This window comes from Pavona decussata, unplaced genomic scaffold (assembly GCF_977016875.1).
Source record: "Pavona decussata unplaced genomic scaffold, jaPavDecu1.1 SCAFFOLD_134, whole genome shotgun sequence".
Lineage (NCBI taxonomy): Eukaryota > Metazoa > Cnidaria > Anthozoa > Scleractinia > Agariciidae > Pavona > Pavona decussata.
In genome coordinates, this window is record NW_028145547.1 from 3550238 (window position 1) to 3567675 (window position 17438).

General features: G+C 39.4%; 2 protein-coding genes across 3 annotated transcripts; both read right to left on the reverse strand.

Annotated features, from left to right (window-relative positions):
* Nucleotides 1-7: 7 nt before the first annotated feature.
* Nucleotides 8-6516, reverse strand: LOC146467794 (uncharacterized). Of its 2 annotated transcripts, none has more exons than XM_085125396.1 (4): nucleotides 6234-6516; nucleotides 3879-4067; nucleotides 2356-2508; nucleotides 8-1342 (listed from the first exon to the last, which is right to left on the reverse strand). In XM_085125396.1, the coding sequence occupies exons 1-4, from the start codon at nucleotides 6280-6282 to the stop codon at nucleotides 1005-1007; spliced, it is 729 nt and encodes a 242-aa protein (XP_084981522.1). In that variant the 5' UTR covers nucleotides 6283-6516; the 3' UTR covers nucleotides 8-1004. The 2 variants fall into 2 exon arrangements, with proteins under 2 accessions (XP_084981522.1, XP_084981521.1); XM_085125395.1 differs by having other exon boundaries at nucleotides 2356-2541.
* Nucleotides 6517-9589: 3073 nt separating this feature from the next.
* On the reverse strand, nucleotides 9590-15449 carry LOC146467795 (uncharacterized). The gene is made up of 4 exons (XM_085125430.1): nucleotides 15240-15449; nucleotides 12162-12277; nucleotides 11493-11766; nucleotides 9590-10622 (listed from the first exon to the last, which is right to left on the reverse strand). The coding sequence occupies exons 1-4, from the start codon at nucleotides 15394-15396 to the stop codon at nucleotides 10369-10371; spliced, it is 801 nt and encodes a 266-aa protein (XP_084981556.1). The 5' UTR covers nucleotides 15397-15449; the 3' UTR covers nucleotides 9590-10368.
* Nucleotides 15450-17438: the final 1989 nt, after the last annotated feature.

The window sequence follows — 17438 nt, forward strand, 5'->3', positions numbered from 1 at the left end:
CTATAGCTGCTTGAATTAAATTTGTTTAGGCTTTATTCGTTTCAATGGCATATTCTAGCGTTTGAACCTCACCATGACTACTGTTAATATGCACAAAATAAAATATCGAAATACTTGCAGACACTTAACTATAAGTATGCAATTGTCTAATTTTACTTGTACACGTACTAGCAAAATTAAGTTCGCGTTTTATCTTTATTCTCATTATCTCATTTAACTGAGCCGCAGTATTAATCAGCATTTTTAAATGTTTCTGATCAACCCGTTTATTGGCCCCTCAGGATAAGGGGAGAATTCAGAAAGCCCTGAGTTAAACGTGGATCCCTTAAGCACACTTTATAGGTCAAAAGCCCTATGTTTTTAAACCACTACTAATCTTGGAATAAAACACAGAGGAGAGTTGGAACGGGTAAAAGAAAGGCGGCGAAGGGAGGGGGAGTGAAGCTAAATGGACGAACGAACTAAGCGCCGAGATTCCCGCCAAAAAACGCGGCCCGCACTGGTACTAGTTCATTGGCCATTGCAATTCTGGCCGCCGGTTGTGACGACGTAATCAGTTGAAAGTCAACTTTTATTTACCTAATGGATCAGCTCAGCTCAGTTACGAATGGTAACAATAGTTTGAGCAAATTGGGCGGTAAACACTCGCTGGCTCTGAAGCAGCGCTAGCCACAATTCATATTGGTTCATTTCGACTATGGAAAGAGTACCACTTAAATTAGTGTCTCCACTGTTTCAAAGCTAAAGTTGACGGTGTAAACATGCGCGACCGCGGTCACGGAGAAGTGTCACGCTCCGTTTCTGATTGGAAACTAAAGGCGTGTCTATATGTTAGACTTCCGTTATACTCCGACCAATAGAGTTACGTTGGGGCTTTCATAAACCTTTTAAATTATGCACCCTACTAATGTGAACACGGCTTTATCCTCCGTGTGGACTTCAAACATTTTACGAATCCGGGTATTCGAAAAACGCACTACTCTGGCGCCTTCTTCCCTCAACTTCTAGAAACACTGAAACTCCATGAAGGTGAATTTTATGGCCAACAAAAGAGCAAGAATCGAAGCCAGGTTTCCATTACCGTATGTTTTGGAGTTTCCTCCTAAGTTACATAGTTCTCCATAGCAACAGTCATGCGTGCAGCTATCATCTCCGCTGGTCTGTTCGTCACAGCGAAGCCTCGACTTGGAACAATCGTCGTGGTTTGTACAATCTTTTGTAAACGTCTTATTGATACTGGATCTATGACAATGTTCAATCCCATAAGGGCATGTCTTTTTTGCCTTATTGTTGTTACAGTGTTCCCATGATTCAGTGCTTCGACAAGTAAAGCATGTGTTTCCTAGAAGTTGACACAAAATGGAGTCAAAATGCACTGAGTCAGCGAAAACACCATTTCAATTTCAAATACTTACCGCTGAATTTCTATAAGGGGAACGAAGGAGAACAATCAAAACTCCGAACTCTACTACTTCCGCAATTTTAAAGAAAATGTCTTTTTTTATCGCCCCCACTTTATAAAATCATCGTGTTTGGTCACAGTATTAAGCGCTGTCTATCTCTTTTTAACAGCGGGGCTTCTGCATTTAGTTTGTCTTTGTCTTTACTCTTGTAAGTTATTCAGTGACTCCTTGTTTTCAGCTTTAATTTGTATTTGTATTTATATTTCGTATTTGTATCTTGTCAATATTGTTTTATGTATATGTTCAATAAAGTTATTGTTAATAAAAGAGAAACAGCGTGATTTCTTTATGGCCAGATGTGGCAACTCTTAAATTAATGTTTCTGATCAGCCCGTTTTTAAACCCCTTAATAAGAAGAGGATTCAGCAAGCAATGAGTTGAACATTTTATCATTTTATAGACATTAATGTAGGCTAAAGGTTCATTATTGTAACCGCGGACAGATCGAACTCACAGAAGTACTTGCTTGACTCTTTTGGTAGCCCTTACTTCCCACTTCTAAAGAAAACTTCTCTACAGTCCCCACGTTATAAAATAATCGCATAAGGGACACAGCGGCAAAATGAGTGCCCATGCTCCGCAGATTTGTGATTCGAGAGAGAATCGATTACGAATGCTCCACTTCAATCGCTAAATTCACACCTGTTAACACAATATTTTTTTTTGTTGAATAAGATATGTGATAGAGGAAGTTCGAAGGAACCTTTCCTGAAAGCGGCAACCTTATCTATTTTGATTTGGGCTTATCCCCGCGAAACGAAAACAAACAATGGGAATTTTAAAAATGCCACCCATTTTAAGCCGCGTAAGAATGCTCACGCGTGACGAGCATGCGCACTTATTTTGCCGCTGTGTCCGTATAAGGGACCGTATAAGGTTGAATTTTACTGACCTGCACAGTACCCCCATCCCGAAACATTCTTCGATCTGTTGAATTCGGGCTTGGTAGCGCACCAGTGCAGGCTGGGAGATTTGCCTACCGACGCTGCGCAGTTCTTGTACTCGATCCCACGATACTTAAACGGGAAGATGCAGCAATTTCCACCTGTAGTTTTAATGAAACACTGAGATTCTGTCACTACAAGAAAGAAACAGTAATGAAAGATTACAGTTTCAGAAATATTGGATTCTGCTCTTAGCCGACTGAGCTAAGTACTGGGACACGGCTAGCTGCCGGATCGCAGTTTCGCCGTGCTCATTTCGCAACCAAATGATGAATATTTTTGTTTTAAATATTTACTGGAATAATCAGAATCTGTCAGTCTCCTCTGATTTGCCATTCTCCGTGATGGTAGAGATCGGTAGCGTATGTCTAAACGTTTTTGATTATGCATAACAGAAGATACATTAATGATTAGAAAACAAAACTTATGCGCTCGCCTTCGAGTACGTTAACTTATTTGGATACCGTACGAGTTTCCTTCGGAAGCGGGAAATCGTGGGTTGTTCGTACGAACCGGCCTTGAGCTTGCAAACCGACCGACCTGAGCAGAACATGCGCTGTTTTCCCGCGCTTGGCACTGGACACGTGCTCTTGCGTCGACTCGTTTTCAGTTGGTCCACGCGTTATTTGGATTCGCTGTGATTGGCCATGTTGAGCGGTTTCCAATACACGGCTTGTCACAAGTACAGTTTAATTGTGCATTCGCATTGGTTTTAATTTACTCCACATTAACAACTCGCACTCCTTTCTACACCAGATAGAACTGTAAAAGAACTATAAGATCAATCGTAACCAGAGTGCTTGCACATATTTTCCGTACAACAAGCATTTAGCTGTAGTTTCTTCGAGTTCAGATTTTTAGTAACAACATTGTGTGTATTATTATTATTATTATCATTATTATTATTATCATTATTATTATTATTATTATTATTATTAGTTTTTTTTTTATTTTTTTATTTTTTATTTATTTATTTATTTTTTTTTTTTTGTGGTTCAATGCAATGATTACTTTGGGTTTGGTCTTACGCAACACTCACTTGAAAAATCACACTATTTTACGCCAAGGTGTGAGGGAGGAGAACTCTGAGGTATATTAGTCACGAGGAGGTGCGACTGAAGTCAATTTTGTTAGACGCAACTGAGAGGTCCTATTGGGCTCAAACTGGACCCCAAAAAGGGCTAACGCCTAACGACCTAGAACGTACCCTGAAGAGGTCACTTCTTCTCCGCATCAGAAGCCGCTATCAAAGTCTTTCCACTCGCGATAAAAAAATGTCCACTAGAAAATTACTAAACCAAAAAGTTCTTTGTCGCTAATTGCTAATCCATAAGAGATCTTTACACCCTCCCCTCTGTCACTAATATACTTGAGTACCTCTTCTTGGATTTTACGGTTGAGGTCTCCCGACACTTATCAGTTAGAAAACCGGATAATTTATGAAAATTAAGACGAGGTGATAATAGCTTACACTTGCAATATCCCCAGCCAGTGTCGTTTTTATCGTACTTAACATCCGTCGCGCACCAGAAGCGATTGTGAGCATCTCCATGATAAGTACAACGTTTGTATTTTATCTTCTTGTAATAGAACGGAAAGCGACAGCAATGGTTCTCAACTGTTCTTTGAATGCACGCTGTGTTCTTTGCACAAAGATTGACTGGAATTAAAGAAAAGAGGTAAAAATATCAGAATTGAAAGAAAACGACTATGATCTAAAAGAGTGAAGCGTCTTTAATTTTTTCATAATAAAATAACAGCTTACAGAACTTGTGCAAACGATCAGAGCGGCGTTGTATTAGTTCTCTTTAAATTCGCGTCATTGCAGTTTCATAGTTCCCTTAATCACACGTTCCATAATAAAGATGCTTTTAAGAGAAAAAGAATCACGTTCTTTACTTTTCAAGTCTCATTTCTACTGTGAAAGCTAAAAATGATTTTGGCTGCCTTTAGTCTCTACAAAAAAGTGTCAAAAGGAAAATGAATCCGTCTGGAGGAAACGAAGGTTCTCTCCCCTCCTCCATTCATTTCGTAGGAAACCAGTCTTGGTCCAGATAACTAGACAAAAGTGAAGCCAGGCTAGCCTGTTGAGTTCTGGTAAACTTGCATCATAGAAAACTGTCAAAATATTATGAAAAGACTACTTTGAACAGAAAAAATAACACTGAAGGTATTAAACTTACAAACCCCATACAGGGATCGTTTGCATGTAAGAAAGTTTAAGTTAAAACCCGATTTTGTTTTATTTTCCCGGAGTGATGCAGTTTGGTTCTATTTACTGTTTTTGAAGCATATATATTTTGTTTACAGAACGCTTACGTTGCTATATATAACTGAACTACGATATGCCTACTTTGCATTACCCCCTCCCCCCTATCCCGCCCCCAGCAAGTGCTGTGAGTATCGCTTTCTTGAGGACCAGGGAAAGCGGGGATAATAAGATGTTTTTCGTTGTCAAATGCTTACGTTTTATTGGTCAGTAAAGAACTTTCCGATTGGATAAGCTGTGCGATCTAAACCAAACGTAAACTCATGCAACGTTAAAATTATATACTGATTTACATGACCCATATAACGGTATTCAATAATATTCAGTATCTTGTATTCAAATCCAAGCAGAAATAGATTGTAATAGGCCATTTTCATGATGGCGTCATTTGACTACAACTACCAGAATTCATTTCGTTTTCCTTTTCAAATTCAAATTTTGTAATTCCAGTGGAGAGCAAAGAAGAATAGCTCTAATTTGCATGAGAAAACAAAAACCAGAAGGATTCTGGTAGTTGTAGTAAAATGACGCCATAGTGAAAATGTCCTATTATCCATGTAGTAGTACATCCGTTTCGTGGGCTTTGTGAGCCCTAAATCTAAAAACAGGTTATCGGTTTCCTAGACGAACTGAATGCTGTAAATGGTTCTTTGCAGGATAAAATTCAAAAGTGAAGTACGAATATTATTTTGAGTTTAGCTATCAAGCTTATCATATAATTAACATTATTAATGGAATATATAAGTTTGTACATTTTTATCCTGTTTTTTCCGAGGTAGAATTTGCACTTTTTAAACTGTTGTGTCTGTCGTGGCTTGTGTTGTGTTTGGCTCCTGCTGTCTAAGCTACCATCATTTTGAAAGTTTATGTTTAACCAAGAACTTCAAGTCATCATCCCATGGTGAGCCAATTAGAGCTGTAATTGTTCAAAAGATGAAGCGTGGAAGCCGCGACATTTTCCAATCGAGTATGTGTCTGCGGCACTGACTTGCCTGTTCAATGGCTTAACCACAGGTGGAGGTTGCGTGCATAAAGTCCAAGGAGATCCATTACAGCATTATCAGTTTTCTCGATCTCTTACCGAATATTTTAATTTTTGGGGGGGAATATATGGAATTTTCTTTCGATTTTCTCGCCGGTACTTAACTATAGCGCATGGAATTATGAGATGCGAAAACTATTGCAAGCGATTAATCATACTCTAACATTTGTGAAAGGCAGTAATTGTTTTCCATACCATGACAGTGAACTGAAAATGTTGAAAGCATTGTTTTGACATGAAATTCAGCATTCAATGACTTAAAAAGTTCTTTGCATACGGGAAAGGAAAAAATTCTCCGAAAAATAAACATTGAATCGACTTCATCATGCAGCCGTTGAATAGTAGAACCGTTTTGACTCTATTTTCCTACTGCGACATCGATACGTATAAAATTGCTAAAGAAAAAATATTGAAACCTCGCAAATATTCGTCAGTCAACGAAATATATACATGGTTTTACACGCAGCCAAATATTTGTATCTGACTACAGTCACCAGGTACCGAATACTTCTTACCTCGGAAAACACAGCACAACAGAACGACAGCAAAGCATGCTCCAATCATGGTTTCTAGCGTGAATCAACCGCGAACAGCTTGCAACGTTTATAATGATCAAAACATGTCCTCACGCACCCGCGACCGATTATAAGTTCGCCTTGATGAATATTTCATGTCTGTCAGACGTACCATTCCCGATGGCAATGAAAATGAAATTGAAATGAGATGAAATTAAATGAACGGAATCATGACAATATTTAACGAAGAAACTGACTCCTTCGTGCAAACTAGGTGATCAGTCTCCGAATACAAATTCATTTTTGCAGCTGTCTACCTCACCCGCTGTGAGCTTACGGCCGACGGAAACGTTAATCTGAATTTAAAGAAAACACTACTTGTGTGACAGGTTCAAACAGACCTTTGCTGTCGACAAAGCTATGAAAGCGAAGTTTTCAGATTGTGTAAGAAAAATCGTGACTCAACCTTGATGGTTTTCTCGGCCCAGTTGCAAGAATACAGAGCTTAGCCGTTTGTTCAGTTGTTTTTAGCTTTAAAAGACGACATTCTTGATCGACGTCTTAATTTCCACGATCACTTTAGGCTCTGACTCTCACCCGGACAGAAGTTTCTAAAGGGGGGCTTTCCATTTTTCAGAACTGGCCGGCTGCCAGACTTGCCAGTTCGTAAACGGAAAATGAACCAATTTCAAGGATAAGTTTTTCCTTAGTCCTTCTAATTTCTTCAAAACAGCACCTACCATTTTCGGAGTGATAAGTTTTCAATATTTTGTAACACCAACCCTTCAAAATGATGCATTCGATTTCGTTCATTTCTGGCAAATGGAGAGCATGCTCTCATAGATCACAATACCTCATGGAGAAACAGGCCCATCGGCAACCTCACCCTCTTGGATTTATTTCAGCCCAGGACAGATGATATACTCATCACGGAATTGTGCCACCTGCTAGGCACTATATGCCAATATTTGGTTCAGAAAAGAGAACTCCTGCTACATGTGATGCAAACAAGTGTTGCTCACATCATTGTAAGGTTAGAGATTGCTTCGTCAGACGGCGATTATACTTGAATTTGTATCTGGAAAACGCAAGATGCCTTTTACCTCATCCATCATATGGGAAAATCCCCGGCTCATCCAACAAAACTTTTGTTTAAAAGAACGACTAAATGAAAAGTGTAAATCAATTTTAACTGAAAACCGTCTTGATATATCTTTTGAGATGTAAAGAAGCCACTTTGAGAAAAACGTCCTTGACGTTAAGAGAATGATATCCTATCGTTGTACTGAAGATTTTTCCGACAAAAGTGTTTTGCAAAGGGATCAAAAACAAAAACAAAACAAAGCAACAATAAAAAGGACACAGATGCTACGTCCGTTGCCATGTTAACGACATACGTCACGTATACCTCTTGTGAATTTTCAAATGGTTTGTTCACATCTTACCCTTGAAATATCATGGAAAAACACTTGCCAGTCCAGTACAAAATATAGACGGCAGACTAATCCTAACGGCGGAGGTGGCGATAAATGAACAAAATGGCTATAAGTACTGAAATATATTAATATTTCAAAAATAATTTGCTGATCCAGGTCTACAAGAGGTCCGGTACTACTTATTGGTTTGTCGCTGTGGTCTGGCAGATTCATTGCGGTCAGTAAGTCCAGTATGGTTTACGTTATCAATTCTGAAGTAAGCCGGCATTAAAACGGTATTTGAAAGCAATTTCATGCAGACTCCCGCCCAATGTGATTCAAACTAAACAAAAAGTCAACTCTAGGTTTGAGAACTGTCTTTTTTTTTTCTGAAATTTTTATTATAATTTCTAGCATCGTCAGTAATATTTTGCCCAAGGCCCGGGCCAAACGCAAGAAGAGAATAATTGTCGAGCGTTGCAATTGGATACAGACGGAGGTGGAGGAGTGTACAAACCATCGCTCTAGCTAATCTTGAAGCTTTTATATGCTTTCGACGACTCCCGTACGCCGTTGAAGAGTTCAAATAAAATCCGGCAAATTTTACCGGTAAAAGCGTGGTCAAGCGACTCACGTATAATTTGGTAGGATAAGTGGACTATACATGTAATACCAAAACTTAGATTCATCCAATTCACTCCGAAACAGTGAATAAAGAACCACTTTGTAGCGTGTGCCAGTGTAATTCCCGTTTGTTTACGCTGCCTTTTATCATAATAATTTTTATCGACAAAACAGAAACTTGTTATTGTGAATGCAAAGACAAAGATTAAAGGCTTGCCAAAGAGGAGAGCCTGACTGAGCAACCGAGTACCACTCATTGCAAGAAGAAGTCTGGGTCTCAATATTCGTCCATCAGATCGAATGGTATTGTGGGGATGGCATTTTTCTTCCTCTTGCTGAATTTGATCACGTGTTTTTTTCTTAAACGCCCGACCCTGAGTTAGTGTGAACTTTTGGCATGGAATTCATGGCAAGGCAAGGGTGACTATATGGAGGGCTGGGGTTAGGGTTATGTGGGTGACTATATGGTACCTTAACAATAACATTTTTTCCTACCCTGGTCCCAGGCAGAGGTTTCCTTTCTTCTCAAACACAATTGGGCCCCAACGCTACGTTTTTTCAAGAGTTTTGATTTAGACTTTTCTTTACCATTACTTTAAAATAAACTTAAAGAAAAAACATTTTTAACGAAGCGAGCAAGGTCAAAACTTCGTGTATTTGCGTTAGTGGGCTTTTGAACAACCAGGCCCTAAAGTCAGCTGCATAAACTCGACGTCGTTCTAGTGATTTTTACTGGGCTGAGCGTTCGGCGTCAGCAGTTACGTCAAGTTGTACGCAACTGGCTTAGTGTGCATGACATTGCCATATCTCTCACATTTCACATTTGTACCTTTGTTTTGTGATAATTGTCATGAGGAAACCTTGACCCGTGGCAACTAACTTATGCGCTCACATTTTAATTCTTAATTCTATGTTACCCCCAGCTAGCTTCTAGTTTTATTCTTTCAGTAAGTCATGGAAGAGCCGAGTTGAGATTGCAGACACATAGTGACTGTTTTTCACTGAGAACAGTCATATGTTAGAACAAAATTGTGTTCTTTGCATTTCCTTTGTGTAACTTCTCGAAGTTGCTTTTAACCTTATTACGAAAGCGAGGCTAAGTACAAAGCTTTTCATGCGAAAATTTTCATGTATGCATACAAATGAAAACTAATTTTCATAATAAAAGCTATGCACGAAGCCTTGTTTTCGTGATGAGATTCATGGCTTAAAGTTCATTTGCAAAGTGAGAAAATGAGGCTTTCTTTTTCTCAAGAGGAACTCGTGCAAGACAATTGTTAAAGCTCTCACTACAGACAATTTTAAAACACACCTGAACACGTTTTTAAATATGATTTATTTTGGTACATTCCATGAGTTGCATTATAATACGGAATTTATTTGGGACCCAGTATGAAAATATGTCTTGAAGGATCATGAGCCTCGGAGAACTAAGCTAGTATGTCGTTTTCCGAACCATCAAAAAGATCCCTTTGAGTAAGGGAAATTGATGTAAAGCAAAAACAAAAGTTCTTTATAAAAGAAAATACATTTGGATTTTCTTTTGTTTTTTGATTTAATACAAAACAGTAAGAGAATAAGCAGAAATAGATACATGGATTCGACTCATTGTCAACTTTATATAATATGTATGTTGACATCTTATAAAACTAAAATAAATTAAGCATCACTGGTTACCCTCCTGCATGAATCTACGGTAACATTACGGACCCTCACTACCATATATTTTCTCCAAATTTAGTTATCTGTCATTACTAATATTATTACTGATTGGCCAGTTTATTACCTTTTTGATGTATGAATTCACGAAGGCTTTAAATTCAGTTGGCCCTATCTAATTTTAGTTACATAGAAGTAAACTATAATTAAGTTGTGAAAGAAAAACTGAACTTCCCTTTGATGCTCCTAGGGTGCAGGAATTGATACCCTATAAGATGAGTACAAATACAACTTAAAAATAACACCTTAGCCCAAAAACCAAATATAAGAACCTTAATAATTCAATACTGATATTAAATCCAATTTGCAAGTATTTGAATTCAGTGGCCTTAGTTTCAACTGGCAGGCCTAAATGCAATACATTGCAAGCACAATGCCTACTCAGCAACAAGCCGAACTTTGTTCCAGGAATTTCTGATGATTTGTTCGACATTTTGTGCCTCTGGATGTCGCAGCACGTGAGGATGGAAGGCACCAGGGTTGGGCGGTTCACCTTCCTTCTGAGCTGCACTGCTGTCATGATCGTCAACATACATCTCCAGCTCTGTGGCGGTGCAGCAACACAGGCACTTGCGAGTTGTTTTCAACTCCAGATCCTTGAAGAATCGATAATCCATGTACTCTGTTCGAACTGGAAAATTACAATTTGGAAAATAAACATTAATTTATGGTTCAGAATAACCTTCAATTATTATGATTTCTGCACTGGTCAGTCAAATGAGTGGGAACAGTCTTTGATCAAAAAGTTTTGGAGCAAGCGAGGAAATGAGAGTAAGACTGACAAAAGCCTTACACACCCTACATGCATGCAAGAGTACATGCATGCTTTCAAGTGGCGCTTCTTATGCCTTGCGAGTTTGGGTTTCCGGTAATTCATCTTCCTCCGTGAATATAATAAGAGAAACCAATTTGATTTGTTTTATAGTTTAGGTGGTGGAGGGAGGGAGAGTCTGGAAGGCACTTTTCACAGAGGCCAAGGGTAAACTGTATCCATGAACTTCTTCAGAGTCATATTTGAGTTCATCAACACAGTACTGCGCTGCAAATAATTTTCTTCAGTTAAAAGGAAATTATCAGTCCAACTCGAACAAAACCATATATCCTCAAGCTGTTTTCTAGTCATTTACAAATAGTGGTCACTGGAATTTTAAATAGCCTGATCAAAGCTGGGATAAAGTCAGACAATGGCTAATTTTGGTTGGACTTTACATGATCTCTGGCTATCTTTTGTTTGCAGCTCTAAAATATAGCAAATACACCCACTGTGCAGTGGTACCAGCGGCAGATTTATGGGAGGAGCCCAAGCTCTTATCTTATTCTCAAAAAAGTCCTGGAGGGCTGAAATTTGTTACACTTCGAAATATTATTGAAATGTTAATATTCTAAGACTGAGCCTATAGATTCCCACCGCACACAAAAATCTGGATCTGCCACTTGGTACAACACATGGGCTACGCCAAAAAATGTCAAAAATACATTTAAAACAGAAATACACTCTCACCTTCCATCCACAACCCGCACGGAGGCTCACGCTTGTAGAACACACCTTGTCCTGTTACGCGCCAGTATGTCTTAGCCAAGCAACATGGACAGAAGTAGGCCAGGCAGCACTCACCACAGTCTTCTTTGTAAGCAATACCAGGGGCAGGCGTGACACCAGACCACTTGGCTGCACTCAGATCAGCTTCTCTTTTCTTCTTCTTCAGTAATCCAATGAGCTCTGTCAGGTAGATTCTATCTCCAAGACAACTGATTCCAAGCTCATGAAGGTGACCCTGAGCAAAACAACAACCCACAAAATAAAAAAAGAATCTTTTTAAATAAAGCTACATTCACGAAACAAACATTTTAACACTTACAGGCAAGACTCTGTGGCATAATTCATATTTAAAACCACTTTCCTGTTTTATTTAACATTAAACACTCTGAGCCAAGCTGTCAAAAAAGTCAATCGTGGCTTTTTGAAATATCGAAGAGATAACAGGAAAGAACAGTTCCTATTGTAACTAACTTCAAGGCTTCTGAAGATTTGCTTTTTTCCTTAAAAATGACAAGAAATGATCTCAACTTTAGAACTTAAAAAAACCTCTTCCAGGTTCAAGGACAAAAGAAGTTGCACTAGGATGAAAATAATGTCCCAATGCCATAAAAAATGACCCAAAGTACTCACCTCCGTCAACAGCATAAGGCATTTTCCATTGATCTTGTTCACAGAAAACTGTTCTGCCATGTAACCTAGTCCAGCACGCTCAAGGAAATTCTGAACAACTTCCTGTACAGACCAACCTAACCATAATTTCAAACAGAGAACTACACTGAAAAACCAGTGGAATTAAAATGTATACTTATACAACTTTGAAATTTGAAATTAGGCTGCATATAGATTACGGAAATTTGACCTTAAGCCCACCATGCATTTAAAAGATGAAACTGAAAGTCTTTAATAATATATTTATGAAATCGTAAAGCATTCGCTTTAATTGGTGTGATTAATTCTAAGTACTAGTGTGTCCTGTTTAATTATCTAATTGTTTTATAGGTAAATTAGACAACTTTTGTGGTCTAGTCACAGAAATAATACTCTTCCTTTGCTCTCATCTTTTATTGAAAAGGGTTATAAAAGGAAGTGCAAAATTGAACATTTGATACCTGTAAAGTGTAACGGTCTGATTTGTAATCTTAAAGCATTAACTTTGAGTCAAATAACTCATGTACAAGTAGTTTGTACAAAAAATACTTGTTAAATTTAACAATGGATGAAAAGAACAACAACAACAAAACTGCATTGCTCCAAAGTACAAAGTACATCCTTAATTTTTAGAAAATAGGCTTGTTAGAAATGTACAAGGAACAAGCTCTGAGTAGCATTATGTCAATTCCAAAAGTAATCCCCACCCCCTCCCCCCCAGCCTACTTCCACCCACTCCCAACAGGCAAACCCCCTTGACTTTTGACTTAAACTTTTAAAAAAAATTCTGATCAAATTCTCCACTATGAAATGAACCACTAGTTGGGTTTGGAAAGTCATAACAAGATATGGCCTTTGCTGTTATCGCTATCTTAATTTGTATAAAAATCAATAAGCATTTGTACTGATGAACAGTATACCGTATTTTTTCGATTAACTGCCCTGGGCACTTTATTTAATCTTGGGCCCATAAAGATGGGCGCTTAGTCCCGGTTCAGACGCCAAACTTGTCATGAGCCGAACCTAATACCTCGAATTAAGTACATGAAAAGTTCGGCATCTGAATCAGTTGAGAACGACTGTTTCAATTTGGAACGGCTCAGCCATTCTTCCCGCCTGGCTCAGCCGGGAATTTTGGCTTTGGAAGGGCTTTGATTCAGACGTCGAACTTTCATGAGCCGAACCTAAATTTGCATAAATTATTATAACGTATTTCAAATTAAAAAATAAAAACATCAAAAAAAAAAAAAAAAAAAACACTAACATTTAGATTGGTTTTGCTTCAAGCAAATTAAGTTCGGCTAATTAAGTTCGGCGTCTGAATCAAAAGGCGGGATTTTCATGATTTGGGCTGACCTTAATTTGAATTAAGTTCCGCTCATGAAAAGTTCGGCGTCTGAACTGGGCCTTATTCAAAGTGGGCGCTTATTGGAGGGTGGGTACTTATAATTCTCCCAACATTTCCAGCAAGCGAGGACATTTTGAAAGAATTGCAAAACAAGGCATAACAAGTTTATTTCGCTTCAACAAGACAAAACAAAGTGAAAAGCTATCATAAAGAAGGCATAAACAATATAAAAGTTCATTGACCACCGTATCTAAAACAAATTTCGGAACACAACTGACGCTCCTCTTACTTCGTGATTGGATAGCGCTAGTACAGAAATGTTTTTTTTATTAGGAGGGAGGTGGGGTGGGCGCTTATTAACTTTTTGGGTTTTCAGGGTGGGTGGTTATTCGAGGTGGGCGCTTATTCGAAGGTGGGCGCTTAAATCGAATAAATACGGTAACAGTGTTGCTAAAGTGAACATGGCTTACAAGTAGTGCTGTGTTGACGAAGACTAGATCAGATGACCATGGGAAATCAAGGTGTGTTACATGGAGCAAAACATCCTTTCTATGCTTCACTGCTGACAAAAATGTTGTTCATAGGCAAATGTGTGACATCTCAGGAATGCCAACAGGTTGCTCAGAAAACTTTGTGTCTGTGTGTTGGGGGAGGGGGGGAGGGAGGTGGGGACATTATCAAAGGCCCCAAATATGGCCCTTCAGCATTGCATACCTCAACCCTAACAAGGGGAATAAAGCTTTCATTAGCACAATCAGCTTTAAATGTCAAAACGACCTTCATTTCATCAAAGCCTGAGGCTATTTGAATACATTTCTCAGAGCCAGATTTGTTGCCATGGATTGGTAAGACCCCATGCCTTGCAGAAAAGATGTGTTGTAAAAAAAAATATAAAAGACTATGTACTTGTTTATAAAGCATTTCACGATCATGGGTTGAAAGTAAGAAATTATACATATCTCCTCAACGCGATAAAGTACACCACATTGTAATGGTTACGGCCGTACCGCGCCGTCCGTACCGTAACCTTGAAATTGACTTCACACTTCATTGATCGACACAAATTGCTTGGTGGAAACTAGAAGCCCGACGAGATATGTTCACGTAAACAGGATGCTTGTGCCGATTACCACGAGTCACATCTCAGATCAATACTTATTAAAGGCTCAAACATTCGCAGTTTTCGGTTTCACATACTACTAAGATGCAATTTTGTCATGTTTTTCTATGAGCAAGCTTAAGCTTAAATCTACTCTGCATTTGAACTACTGATCACATTTTCCATTCGATTGAGTAAAAAGAAAACTAGAATACAATCTATAGGAGGATACATCGCCATCTACCGAACAATGATATATTGATTACGTACCAGAACACGAGAAACGAAATTACATGTAAAGCCAGTCTAGAATGATCGAACATATTCATCGCTGTATTCATACATGACAACGCCCAAGGGATGAATAAAATGCAAGGAACTGACTGTCAAATATACAGCGACATCAAGTATTGTTTGTTTTTTGAGTTTTGAATTCAACGCCTTACCATGACCAGTTTTGTCTATTTGTGAACTCGATTCACGGCAAGTCCAAACAAACTGGCCTTCAATATTCAAACCTTTCGCATATGGCGGCTTTTCAATTCAATGTTTGAGCATTGTATAATCTTACAACAAAGACGCGAAAAGATTTACATTAGAATCGTTAACTTACCTGATACCGTGTTGGGATCCAGGTTGAGCACATATTCTTCTGTCTCCGACAATTTGGTCGGCTGGCTGACGATCACAGTTTCGCCTTTGCTCGCCATTGCTGGTGGATCACCGCCGTTTTTCCCGGGCAGTGATTCGTACTGTTGTTTGTGGGCCATGTTTGGTTAATAATTTATTCAAGAGGTGCGGCGCATACCTATTTTAAGTTTCGCGTCACGCCAAGTGATTTTTTGAGGAACATTCTAGGAAAAAAGATGGTGGCTACAGCTTTCAACTTCAACCTCACTCATGTAAAGTTAAGCTAAAATCCCTGCGTACAAAGTAAAAGACAGCTCACTGAAGTGGAAATTTTGGCTGAAAGGAAGATACTTTCCCTTTCAAATATGTGCGAAATTTGAAAATGTCACAACGAAGGCGGGCCGCGCCGACGGGTGTAAGACACGCAAAAGCGCATAAAACACGAGCAAACACCGAGGCCACACACAACCTGACTCCCCTACCCTCAGGTCCATCTTTTTCGTTACTACTCACTGAAGAGGGCCTAAGTCAACTCCCGTTCCAAGGCTATAGTAGTTGGGGAGTGCCTGACCTGAAAATGTGTTTTTATTTTTTAATCCTTTTCACTGTTTTCAGAAGCAACCTCGCGCATCACTCGCGCCCCCGCATTCGCACTCGGACACCGGGAATCCAACTGGAAACTTCTCGGGTTCTTCTACGTCGAGAAGCGGGACGGGACCCTGGTGGTGAGCGCATAACAAAAGTAAAGGCTTTCTACTTCCACTATTGTACCAGGGGTGTTAGAAGTTTTTCTTTTCCATTAATTTCCCGCAGCCATGTACGGAAAAAACAAACAAACAAACAAGTTCTGGCCGGCAACATCCGTGAAAAAGCGTGACGATGACGAGTACTAAACCGTAAAATTATCTGACTAAAATATAAGGTAGCCCCTATAGAAGAGAAAGATGTTTAAAACAACAATGTTTGGAGGTGATAACTTTATCCTAGTAACGAAAAACACGATAATGTTAGACTATGAAGGTTACTGATACGGCAAGGGACCAGGGGTCAGGAAAAATTCCTTAGTAAAAGTGGCGGGGCATATGGGGCGATAGTAAGTAAAAGCGTTTACGAGGACGGCAAAGGATAAATTAATTTATAAATGGGAGAAAGACCATAACGTTGCCAAAAGAAAGCCAGGAACTTAATCGAACGGGCTTCAAACGAACGGCATCGCAGATGACGAGTTCAGACTCCCGTCGTCTGACTTGCCAGGCTCAAGTCAGATGGGCTTCGTCACGCCTTCCGTGTGACTGACAGTCGACTTCCAAAACAACTACTGCGTGGAGAACTGTGCCAGGGCAAGCACTCAGTTGGGGGGCAGAAAAAACGCTTCAAAGACTGCCGTAGGGCCTGGCTTAGACATGACCGTCTTCTTCTCACCTTAGCCGGGGCTAGCCTGCGAACGCTGACGTATTTCCGGCTGTCGCTTCTCTCCGCCGCGTATTTTCGGCGGCGTGACATAAAACCTAAAGCCGAAAATCCGTCTGCGTTCGCAGGCTTAGCCGGGGCGGGACTGGCCTCCCTTGCAGGTGCTCTTTGGCCCGTCACGCAATCTTTAGGGCAGAAAGATTGCGTGACGAGCCAAAAAGAGCGTCTCCAAGGAAGTATAGAAGGGGAGATGAAGAAAGGTCAGGGTTTGACAGCGTCAGCACGTTACTTTAAAATTTTGATGCAGGTCAAGAAACGAAAAACTATTGACACTGCTGGAAAGTATGTTAAAATTAGTAAAGAGGCCAAATTTAGAACAGCGGATATAATTACGTTAATTCAGGAATTAAATTTTATCTTTTTAGGGTTTGAATACGAAACGGGCGAAACCTTGCAGTCTCCATCCAATCATATACAAAAATTTCAGACTTAACGAAACTATATCTTTGCTGTTGTAAAAGGCGAGACTCAAACTCTTGCATTTTACTAATTTTAAGGTGCTCTTTGTAAGTGTCAATGTTTTTTCGTTATCAAACCTACATCAAAATTTTAAATTACCGTGATAAAGGAGGATCCCCACCTCCGTCTTGAGCTGCACTGCATAATCGGCGCTTGGGTTGAGTATCACCCCACCCTTACCCAGTTGACATTTCAGCAAGGTGCGACCAGCAACATTTGAAAGGTCTTACATGATTGGTCAAGGGGACAAAAG